Below are 12,444 nucleotides of genomic sequence, written 5' to 3'. Positions count from 1 at the left end.
TCCTCTGAGAAAGTGACAAGAGTTGCTCCCTATGCTGAGCAACAGTTCAGTTCACATAGCAAGATTGAGAACAACTTTGTGTACAAGAACTTCACAAGGTTTCCTCCCCTTGTGAAAACTTCCTTAATATGGTAAACCAGGGGTCTCCATACTTTGTAAACAAAGGGTCAGTTTACTGTCCTTCAGACTCTCTGGAGGCTGGAATGTGGCCAGTGTGAGTAGAAAATGCTGTGGCCTCAATGGGAGTATACAATGACACATCATTGATATTAGTGGGAGGAATAGTGTCAATTGTTGGTATCAGGGGAAGGATTAGTGCCCCATCATTGGTATCAGTGGGAGGAATAATGCAACATTGTTGATGTCAGTCTTGGAGTATACAATGACACACCATTGCTATTAATGGGGGGAATAGTACAAATCGTTGATATCAGAGGAAGGAATAGTGCCCCATCATTAGTGTCAGTGGAAGGAATGGTGCCCGATTGTTGGTGCCCAAGGGCCAGATAAAGGTAAGCAAAGGGCCCCACCTGGCCCCTAAGCCACAGTTTGGAGACCACTGTGGTAAATAATTACCCAATGTCACAGCAGTTGCCCACTCAAACTTGGCTTCAGCTTGCATCCAGACATTTGCTGACGTTCCCTTTCCCTAAATTGTAAGGATATGAGGGAAGGGATTTGATGTAAGGTGATTTCACCTTGAGCTTGAGCAACAGTTCAGTTCCCTGAAATATTGAGCTTGAGAGCAAACATATTCGGCACTAACCATACAAGGACCACACCGAAGGTTAATGAACCAAAGAAGAAATTCTCATGATTGATGACAACTTACCAGTAGAAATCAGGATTTGGGACCTGGACCAGCTTTCCATGCAGATGTTTGTGGACCACTCCACTCTACGACCCATTTTCTTGACCAAAACTCTGTCTTTATGAATGGATCTTCTCACATTCCAGGTCCTATTTATACTCTGGAACTTCTGCCAAAGGTGTGGGGAATTTTCATTTCAATGGGTCTGGTCTTTGTGTAGTGCTGTTGTCTGGAACTTTCATGTCCACTGTTTCTTTGATGGCCTTGATGGCTGTGGCAACCCCCACTGTTGTCTTCTCTGGCTGCGACCTCGTATAGGTGGAGATGAGGGTCTTACTCTGTAGACAGTTGTATGACTGACAACCACTGATCCTGGCCCTATCAGCTGCTCCGTCACTTCACCACCACTCTTAAGAAACTTGTGTGCAGGTTCTGGCATATCCATGCAATAGCCTGTCTACCTGTAAGATATTGGGTTGTAGGCTGCTCGGCAATAGTTTCAACAGTAACTCTCCACAGTGTCTGTACCGACTTCAGGCTTTCAGCTTGACTGTGACCCATTGCCATCTTCCTCAGACAATGGCGATGTGCTCTGCCCCATCTTTGCTGCATAGGGCTAAGCCTCCCTGAGGTGCCAACCACACACCTGTATGAGTCAGCAGTTGCTTTGGGCAGAAGGTCAGGATATCTCCAGCCAACACTTGCTTGTACCACTAGTTGCCTCATGCCCAAAGAAACGAATATACGCCATCTTGGTGTTCCCGCCACATGCATCTCTCTCCTCCACACCTGGAAATGGTGCAGTGGCTCCTATGGCCTTTCCTGATTGGCTGAAACTAGGTGGCAATTCTTTTACCCTTTCAACATTCCCAATACAGACAGCTGAGGTCTGAGTATCGCACATCATACACCAAAGGGCCACATGCCGCCCTTGGGGACACAGTTTGGGCACCAGGGCATTAGACTAATCCTTAGTTCAAAGGGTAACCGTCAATGTATAGGAATACAAAGTAAATCTGATTTATAATTCATACAAACCATTAGTTATATTGTAATATGTACTTTTATAGTGGGGTTTAGAGTGGATGATGACAGTCAGTATCTGAAGGTTCCCCAACCTTTCTAAGCATTTAGCAATGTGATTTAGTGTTTAACAAACCTGCCATGTGGCACTGATATCCTAGGTTCACATCATAACACCTGCATGAAGTTTGCATGTTAGTTCAGAGATTTGTATGAATTTTACTTTTTTATGTGCTCTTTTGATTTTCTTCCAAAATATAAAAAATACATGCTAAGAGGTTAAAGAAGAACCCCAGTCAGACAAGCTAGATTCACAGCTGATTTCTGTTTACATGTCAACGAATTTTAAATTGTGTTTGGTCAGTCTTTTGGTTTATACACTTCTTCCAAAATATACAACCAGCTAGTTGTTTCATATTTAGCTTCCTACGTTACTTGATTGCGCAATGGACAGTAAACCCTTAGCCTTTAGCTGTATCACACTGCAGATTCATTGTCCAGTGATAGGACATTTGACCTTGGAAACTGCATGGGTGAAAAACAAAATAGTCATGTCACTAGGCTGGTAAACACATGACTGCTTGAACAGAATTATTAATGTTATTCCAGGTAAAACGGTTCTCATACTTACTGTATATTTCATCTATGTATTTACCTGTTTGCATGTAGAGTAGTTATATGCTTGCAACTGTAAAACTGGTAAGGGCATTGTAACCTCCTTCAGAAAACAGAGGGTAATGTCATGGTTCCCCTATACTCTATGATGGAATTTCAGTGCTACAGATATGCAGCAAATAAATTAATTTGAATAATACATTTCTGTGTTTATGTCTTTCCAGATAAAGTTCCTCTTCAGTCCCTGGAGCAGAATTACCTGTTTGACACCAGCACATTGTCGTCCTTGGATGAGATTGTGGGTGCTGAGCTAAGGATTTTACACAAACCACCTGAAAACATGAGCCTTGCAATATCAGACTCCGGGAATGTTGTTCACCTTCATCTTTACACTTGTGCAACCACTTGGCAGGAGCCCATCCTCGTAGATTCCCTTTCTGCTGACCTGATGGCCACCTTGTCCAAATGGGAAGTATTTAATGTATGGAAAGCCATGGACAACAGGAAGAGTCCTGGTGAGCCTTTGTGCTTTACCTTAAAGATAGTCTCTGATCTCGCAGAACAATACTTATCACCGGCCCAGCTTGGATTTAATCGCCTGGGCTTAGCAGAACCAGAAAAAGCTTTGCTGGTTGTCTCCTCCTATTCTAAGAGGAAGGAGAATCTTTTCAAGGAGATAAGGGACAAAATTAGGTCAATGGAGAACCCTAAAGGATTAGATCCTCCCGATCATGACCAAAGGTCCATCATTAAAAGAAGAAGGAAAAGGACGACGTTGCCAACAAGGACAAGTCACAACAAAGGGCAAGGCAAGAGGGCTAAAACAAGGTGTAGTAAGAAGCCCTTGCATGTCAACTTCAAAGAGCTTGGATGGGATGACTGGATAATAGCCCCATTGGATTATGAAGCTTACCATTGCGAGGGTATGTGTGATTTTCCGCTAAGATCCCATCTGGAGCCTACCAACCATGCCATAATCCAGACTTTAATGAATTCAATGGACCCTGAGTCCACACCACCCAGCTGCTGTGTCCCTTCCAAACTCAGCCCCATAAGTATTCTATACATAGACTCTGGCAACAACGTGGTCTACAAACAGTATGAAGACATGGTTGTAGAAAACTGTGGTTGCAGGTAGCACTTACCTAAGTACTGCCAAGAATTGTGTTTTCTGTACTTTTTTTATTAGAAAGAAAAACATTCAGATATGAAAAGGCAAACAGAGGTAGACCACAAAGTGTTAAGATTCTCCTGTATGTCACTAAACAGTTCTTTCAGGTTTAAAGTGTAACCTGATGTTGTAAGGAAAGGTAGAACAAATGTGCTTTCTATGTGGTATTTATTATGTATCTTATTCCTTTATGGTTGTAAAGGTCCTTAAATTATTCATTGTGCCCAGTGGGAACAGTTGAACCTTTGCTTGTTGCCAAATGAAAACTGTGGACACAGCTGTCTTCCCTCTACACAGTACACGGTGTGTCTAAAGTTCCTCAAGGGAATAAGCAAGATTTGAAGCCCCAAACAATCTATTACCTCCTCTGAGGAGCACAGACATACTACATTATCACCACATGAGATGTTTCTATTCCTTTTTGGCTACCAGCTCTCACTCACACATCTCCAAGACTTCTCTCATACTACTTCCTTCCTTTTGAATGCCTTTCCCGATGACAGTAAATTTTTAGTAATCCTCCAAGTTAGCACATCTTTTTCAGGGCAAAGGGTAATCCTGATCCACAACATCTAATATCCCAAGAGAAGATTTTCTGTTTTTTTTCCACAACTAATGCTTTGCCAAGTTCTACTGTTATATCTTCCATACTTGTATCTATCCCTTCTATTAATCGCCAGGCACATTTGTGCAGGGATCTCATTCCTATAGCTATACCCATTTAACTGACTTTGCTACAGCCCCTGTACATCCTTACCTTCTACTGTGCTGCTGAAGATCTTGGCACTGAATACATCAATATTTATGATAACATTAAAAAGCCTATATAAAAATAATGGAGTAAGATACGTAACCAAAAAAATCATTCTTCCTGTTTAGAAAGTGAGAGTTTTGCTGCCATGTCTTGCAGTGTTAAATGTGGAATAAAAGCGGTTTGGGGGATTTACAGAGCAATACTGGGGCACACCTAAAAACAATAAAAAAATTCCCAATGCTGACCAGGAAGCACTGCAATTGTGATAAAATCAGAGATCTTCCCCATTTGTTTAATGGGAAAGTATTCGCACACATTTCTGTTCAGAATTGCAACCTCCTATTGGAAACTTCTGTGCTGTGCAAGTTCCTTTTTATGTTCCAGTGTGTATGCGTGAGGCTGGGGTGAACTAAGAGGTAGGGTGGTCCTTGGAACCCAGGAACACAGTGGCTTGCATTATTATGGGCCATTCAGAAGATGGGTTTATATATAGCTATAGGTATTTAGCTAGTGGAGCAGCAGATAAATGGAAGGATAAATAAATAAATACTCTAGGAAATGTATGTACCTTTAAGACCTATCACATACATATTATATTTAGAGGTACTTAATGATTTTTCCCATAAAGTATTTTTCCTTAAAGCAGAATTACAGCTACAACATTGAAATGCATGGGGGGGGGGGGGGGGGGGTTACTAAATCAGGAGCACTCAAAATCTGGTGCAGCTGTTCATGGTAGCCAATCCGTATTGATCTTCAGTTTGTGCAATTAAGCTTTGACAATAAAACCTTGAAGTTGATTGGTTTCTGTGTTGAGCTGCACCAGATTGTGCAGTTACTCTCCAGTTTTAGTAAATCAACCCCATAGAGTCACCTTTTTCTGCAAAGAAAAAAAAGGAAAAAAAAGGATTTGTAATTCTCTTCAGGCAGGTGACACCACCCATTTCCTACATCAGTTTTGCACCTTCCTGTGCCACCTGCCCACTCAGTGGACAATGCATCAGCATCATCATATTGCTAATTTAGCTAATGATTTAGCTAAAAAAAAAAAAAAAAAAAAAAGTGGTTTGTTTTTCAATTACATTTAAAATGTCTGTTTCCCTAATTTTCAGATGTGATAATAGCTGGTATGTTGCAAGAATCTTAAGCCTGGTACACATGATTAGATTATCGGACGAATAATCGCCGTTTTTTTATAGCTTGCTAGTCTCATATCGAAAATTAAGAGGTTACTCATCTTATGAAAAATCTCGTACGACAGAATACAATTTCGGAAGTGATTTAATGTGTTGAATTGTTTTGTACTGTATTCTTTAGTTTCCGAGCATGCGTAGTTGTGCTCTTATGATTTTTTTCAGACGAAAACTGTACTAATTAAAGAAAAATCAGACTTTGTGTTCCATAAAAATTTTATGGCATGCACCTTCAGGTTTTGTGTCGTACGAAAAGTCGGAATCGGCGGTCGAAAGCACTATACCAACGATCAGATAATCGGCCGATCGTACAAAATTTTACTTCCGATTTTCTTATCGTGTTTACAGGCCTTTATTATTATGTAGTTACAATTAGATAGGTTAAATTAGGAATGATTTATGGGTTCCCCTTAATTAGTTTTGCTTTCATTAGCTGAGTCTGACCCTTTAGCTTGAGTATCAGGGTTCAGTGGACACCTGCTGTGCGAGGGTTGGACTCCTGAGGGTGCATAACAGTGCCAACAATGCAGTTGTTTACTTTTCCTCCTAATGCAACCGCATCATGATGATAGACATTCGGAAATCTGAGAAATAAGAGAAAAAAATACATTTCTTTCCTGCTGCCTTTCAGTCTCCCCTAAAGCCCACCCCTGACCAACCTTAAAAACCACTTTCCCAAAGCGCACAGTTCCTCTGCAATTAGAATGTCAAAGCCTCCTCATGTGACAATGTTCAAGGCTTGCAATTATCCACTCAGCCCCCAGACACTACATGATGGGGTTGGTCACATGTTCCTCTGAACCTGGAAGCACTGATTACTTCCCAATGGCTCTGACAGAGGAACTGATCAGCAGGGAGTGCAGCATGCGTATAGGTTGGTCATGAGGGCAGGTTTTAAAGTGTGCATGTGCCCAAACTATAGACATTAATATATATACATATTCTTATCCTACAGTAAAAGAGCTTTAAAACAAGCCACCTCTCACCTCTCTAGCTGCTTGTTCTGTAAAGTATTTCATTCTCAAAGATCACAACAAAGACTGCAGTGTTTAGGAGGCAACACTGATCATTTCCCGAAAATTGACTTTCCAAAAAGGGGTAATTTGGAGGTGTTTGTACAACTGTAATAACCTGGCATTTTATTTTAACAGAAAATGAGTTTAACAAATTTTTTTTTGTTTGGTCTTTTTTTGCCATATATTGTAAAATATAAAAAACCCAGTGGTTATTAACATGGAGCTCCACCCAAAAGGGGTTTGCTTCCTCCCCCTCTGCTGCCACATTTGGCACCTTTCGGGGGGGAGCGGGTAACTGTTTTTGGCAGGTACCCATCCTTACTTCTGGGTGACCTAGCCACGGCTAGGTCCCCTAGATGTTCGGCCCCCCTCCTTCTCTTCCCCCACCGCTGAGCCATTCACAAAGCGCAGCAGTAGGGTACTGGCAGTGAAGCCATAAGGTTTCACTGCTGGTTTCTCTTACAAGGAATGGCGGTGGCAGCACCCGAGAGCCGATTTAAAAATCAGCTGGGGTGGTGAAATCGCTGGATTCCGGGGACAGGTAAGTGTCCTAATATTAAAAGTCAGCAGCTACAGTATTTTTAGCTGCTGGCTTTTCATTTTTTTTGGGGGGGGGGGGGGGGGCTGGAGTTCCACTTTAAATAAACCCTAAAGAAAGCTCACCAATAAATTCTATAAAATATATTTGGGTATAGTGTTCTATGACTGAGTAACTGTCAGTCAAAATATCACAGCACTGAAAACATGATAATGAAGGAGTATGGTGGGCTGGTACTCAAGTGGTAAACACCTACTGTAGGACCTTTAGGGCTTGTTTACATGAGCAACACTCTCTACTGCCAGTCTGAAAAGTGTTCCATGGTGGATTGCTTTTTGGAGGTGGTTGAGCAACAGTTTACAGGTTGTTTAGGAGGCAATACTGCCACCTGCTAAATGCTTGTTTTTTGTTTCCCAACAAACCGCATGCCAAGCAGTAGACACATGGCTACAGTGTACTTTCGTTACCTTTAATGGGTGCATTTGGCAAGTGCCACTGCCGAAAAATGTGAAATGCCAAGTTAAATCTGCTGCATTACGAAGTGAAGCACCACAGCCGCAGCAATATAAAAAGACTTGAGAAGCCACCATGTTATTTTGTAGGTGGGCAGTAAAAACCTGGATCAATTGCCTGTTTTTACCATAATGTTTAGGGAAAAGCCTTTGAGTCCAGTTTCAGTCCATCACTAACAGCTAGAAACTCCAGCTGTGTGTTTTTTTTTGAGGGCTGGCAGGCTGCCAAAATTTGCTCTCCGTAGCAAATAGCTGAGATTTTAGTGCATCTTTTGGGACTTAAAGGCTGGTACACACTATGAGAAAATCTGGCAAATGATCGTCTGATTTTCTTCTTTGTTTCAAAAGCAAGGCGGAACCGAGGAAGGAAATAATGTACGAAAAATCTCGTACGACAAAGGCTTTTTTTCTGTTGCTAATTGTTTCTGATCATGCACAGTCTTTGGTATTTGATTTTCCTCATACGAAAATTGTCCGCTATTGTTCATTCTGTTCACGTACGAGAAAATGTTTGGAGTTTGTACCGTTTGGAAAATTTTGTTTGCAAATTCTGAATCAGATAGATTTTCTCATAGTGTGTATACCCCTTAAGACACAATGGGGAGGGGGGGGGATTTACTAAAGGTGGACAGTGCAAAATCTGGTGCAGCTCTGCAGAGAAACCAATCGGATTCCAGTTTTTTTTTTTGTTAAGTTAGAAGCTGATTGGCTACCATGCACAGCTGCTCCAGATTCTGAGCGCTCCAGTTTTAGGTTGGTTTCTCATCGGCTTTCTGATCAGGTCCACCTGTCAGTTCTTCACACACCCACTTGTGTCTGGTTATCAATAAGACTTTTGTTTTCTTGTGTATAATGTTTCCTGGGTTTTACAATTTTGGATGAAGTGTAGGTCTCAGGTATATCAACAAATTAATTTCCAAAAGAATATTTTTCCTTATTTGTTAAGAATCTCGTGTGAGTGGCTTGACATAGCCTGCCAAGTGACCTCATCTGTCTATGGGGTGGATTCAGTAATGGCTGCAGTGCAGGTCAATGTTGGAGGGAAGGGCTTGGTGTCTCTACAGGATATACTGCGTTAATCTCTATACAGGTTAGGGCAAGACTTGGACTATAGTGCAGGAAACACCTGGACAATGACATGCGGGCTTGGCTGGAACACTCCATACACAAACTATGTTCATATATTGGAGACTCAGGAGCATTAGATATATTTTAGGGCTTATACACCAAATCTTAGGGTCACCAATGTAACTCTTTCAATCTTTTTCTGTTCTTTTCCATCGCGTTTGTTGAAAACTCTCAAATTCAAAACGTTTCTTTATTTTTCCTAATTCTGCATTTCTAATATACTCTTATTAATGACGTACTACCATTTCTGGATTGTAAAATAGCTATTTTTCTTTCTGGCTGCCAATGACATTAGTCTAGAATGTCTTTTATAGCAAACAAAGAATATGTTTTAATTCAGAGTTGAGATTGCAAGACTTTTCCTCCTGTAGTCCCCTATGATGAGCGCTGCCCACTCACACAGTTGCAGTATAGCTACCGAGGGTGGTATTCTATTGTATATAATGAGGGATAGGTTGGGAAAGCTCCCAGCTGGTCCTGTAGAGCAGAGATGGAATTCAACAACATCACACTCAAATTCTGCAAATGGTTTACTGACCTGACACAGAAATCTTGATTTTCAGTCCAGTGTTGTTGTGGTAATGCCCAGGGAGAAGAAAGGGCCTTTCATCCAGTGTCCGCCTGTACTGAAGAGTAAAAGCAAGTCAGAGCCTATACTCATGGATATCAAAAGCCAGCATTCCCAGCACCCACACCTAGAGAGTACGTACAGCCAAATGGCCAATGCGCCATTAGGTATAAAGGAGCATGTAGGTCACTCCTCTTCCTTTTATGTGAAAGTGCTGGTGATTAGCAATTGGTTCAGTTATTGTCACATGGGGTTGACAGCCACAACCTCAGCTGTGTAAGCTCTAACTAGAATTTCTTCTTCCATTCACTTCCAGCAGCTGAATGGAGCAGTTGGTAGTAAAGATAAAGTTATTATATGCTGCTGGAAAGATTGAAAATTAAAGAGACCCTGTTGCGAGACCATTATGTTAGACAAAAATCTTTCCATAAGATTCTATGTGCATGTAAAGTATTCAGTGGACGTTTTTTAGATGTAAAAGCCTCAGTTGTGTAGACATGCAAAAGCTCTTAGACTGCTGCTGGGCGCATCTTGGATGTGATGACAGCAGCACTAGCAGATTCAGAGCTATAATATTTCCTCTTTCATTCTTGCCCCCACAGCTATGTAAGTGGTTATACAGGAGGTGATTACAGGTACTTTATATAGAAAAACAAGTACAACCTCCTGCACTAGAGAGTGTTCCCCAGAGATAGTAGTTGCCTATATTCACGTCCTGGCTTTTATGGACATGCCACACCTCACTGCCCTCTCAAGACTGGGGAAGTCTGGATACACTGAAACCATAAACCAAACAGAGGGCGCACCAGCCTAGTGCATTATTCTCACAACATATCTTTTATTGTTAAAAAGTGGTAAGTAATATACTCACAAACCAACAGGTACATTAAAGCTTGTCATAATACAACATCTTCAAGTCCTCGATACATCACATCTCATAGCGGTACAATGAAAATCCGACAGGCTAATGCATTTCGGGGACTTGCCCTTTTCCTTTGGCTCTGAGGGAGAAGGCTCTGAGGAAGAAGTCCCTCGTAACGCGTTAGCCTGTCAGATTTTCATTGTTTCGCTATGAGATGTGATGTATTGAGGTCTTGACGATGTTGTATTATGACAAGCTTTGATGTACCTGCTGGTTTGTGAGTATATCACTTACCACTTTTTAACAATAAAAGATATGTTTTGAGGATAATGAACTAGGCTGGTGCGCCCTTTGTTTTTGTTTTATGGTTTCACTGTATATAGAAAGCCACGAGCCACCATGAGGATCTGTAAAACCAAGATCTCCTTACCAGCTTCTTTAAAAGGAATGGCTTGTCTACTACTACTATCACAGGTATAATGTGTGGCTGTATTAAAGTGTATATTTAATATTAATGATGCTTTATTTTAGTTTTTTTTTTTGTTTTGGATAGAGCAGAGAAGAGTTAAACCCCTGCTAGGATTTTTTTTTTTTTTTGCTGTCTGTGTACATCCTGTTCCAGAGATACTATAGGAAGTTTGCGGAAACCTCCCAAAATGAGGGGAGTATGTTGGTGGGAACTGAAGGAATAGGACATAAAGACCTTGTCTATGCTTTGGGACTTCATTGGGCAGTGCTGCCCAACCCAGCCCCAAAGAGTTGGCATGCAAAAACCCTTCCTGGATCACCTGTCCCCATTTGAACATTTCCGCTTCCTCGTGTGTCAGGGACAACATTAACATTTTTGACATGTTCTTACTGGTGACAATGGTCACTTGTACAAACAGAAGAGTGAGCTTCAGCAATGGGGGCACAGATAGCAATAAAACCCAGACAGAAAGTCTGACCCTTCCTCACTTCCTTTATTATAAAAAAAAAAATGTTTTGCTTTAAAAAAGATTCTGAGAAACCTTTTATGCACACATTTAATAAGATTAATATTAAATAAGCCTTTAACTATTGAATGAGGGTAATCAATTGCACCAGCTGTGTGCAGTGGTGTTGTTGCATGTAAAGGATGCGTGTCTTGTCAATGTCTTTGAGCCATAGCTATAGCACTTGTACACTAAAATAATACTTACGAATGTGTGCAGGCCTCTGGACCTCTCTTCTATGCACAAACACTAGTGAAGGGCTACAGTGTTGGGGGCTGATAGCCATTACATACTTTGTTACCTGTACAGCTAAGTCTTGGAGGACATAAGATTGAGGGAAAAATGTTTGTATCAAACTTCTAATGGTGCCCACAGACATAGGATCATACATTCCAAACGAACATTTATGTTTATCAAGACATGTTTAGATGATCAAACCCCTATCTGTGGAATAATTTACAATGTAAAATATAGCTTTTATTACTAGTTGTGTTACTATAGAGTGTGCAAGGTAACTTGGTAGGGACTGTACTGTGACCTAAATTGTCTACCATCAAGGATGTCTAAAAACCACATGACTCTGGAAGGTGAGAGTGTGCAGGTGGGTCACCATGAGATCCACCATGTACAGTTAATGATATGTGGAGTTTCTCTCTGTCCACATTCAACAGTTCATGGCAGTGGCAGATTCTTTAGGAATCTGATTATTATGAAAATATAGCCATAGAAGATGCTGCTATTTCCTTTATAAGTCAACTGTATAAATTCCATGTAGCTCAGATAAAACCTTTGAAACTGACTCTTTTTTTATCTAAAGGTCCTTTTATCAATATAGTATTACTAATACTACCATATGGCATATAATATATACGTAGACCTGAATGCTGAGGAAGTAAACAAGATTAATGGATGTAAACGTTTAACATTAACATTAACAGTTCCTGTGCATTGGAATGGTCACCATTTAACTCTGACCACTAAAGGATAAAACCAGCCACAGTGAAAAAACTGAATTGTATCTGAAAAGGTCCCATATGATGCTTTTCATCTTTCTGTCTGTGCAGAGAGCATGATCTAAAGGAGACTAGTAGCGTTGGTAGAACATATATAGTATTGGTAGGCCACTTATAAGCTCCACTCTCCGTGTATGTGGATAGGTTTAGTTTCACAGTGATGTTCTGAGATACAGAATGACAACAGCGCATATGCCACACCTAATGGTACAACTAGTGTAGGCTTTCAACATGACCCTTCCAACATACACCTTGAAACCATTGTG

The 12,444-nt window shown here is 40.9% G+C and overlaps 1 protein-coding gene across 1 annotated transcript in view; it reads left to right on the top strand.

Annotated features, from left to right (window-relative positions):
* Window positions 1-5,014, top strand: part of GDF7 (growth differentiation factor 7) — a 28,270-nt gene extending 23,256 nt beyond the window's left edge. The window contains exon 2 of the mRNA XM_073625333.1: window positions 2,674-5,014. Coding sequence (XP_073481434.1) covers window positions 2,674-3,587 — 914 coding nt within the window. The 3' untranslated portion in view covers window positions 3,588-5,014. The remainder of the gene's footprint in view (window positions 1-2,673) is intronic.
* Window positions 5,015-12,444: the final 7,430 nt, after the last annotated feature.

Source organism: Aquarana catesbeiana, linkage group LG04, assembly GCF_042186555.1.
Source record: "Aquarana catesbeiana isolate 2022-GZ linkage group LG04, ASM4218655v1, whole genome shotgun sequence".
NCBI lineage: Eukaryota > Metazoa > Chordata > Amphibia > Anura > Ranidae > Aquarana > Aquarana catesbeiana.
Note: the sequence above shows the minus strand (reverse complement) of the source record. Positions and strands in the feature narration are given on the sequence as shown.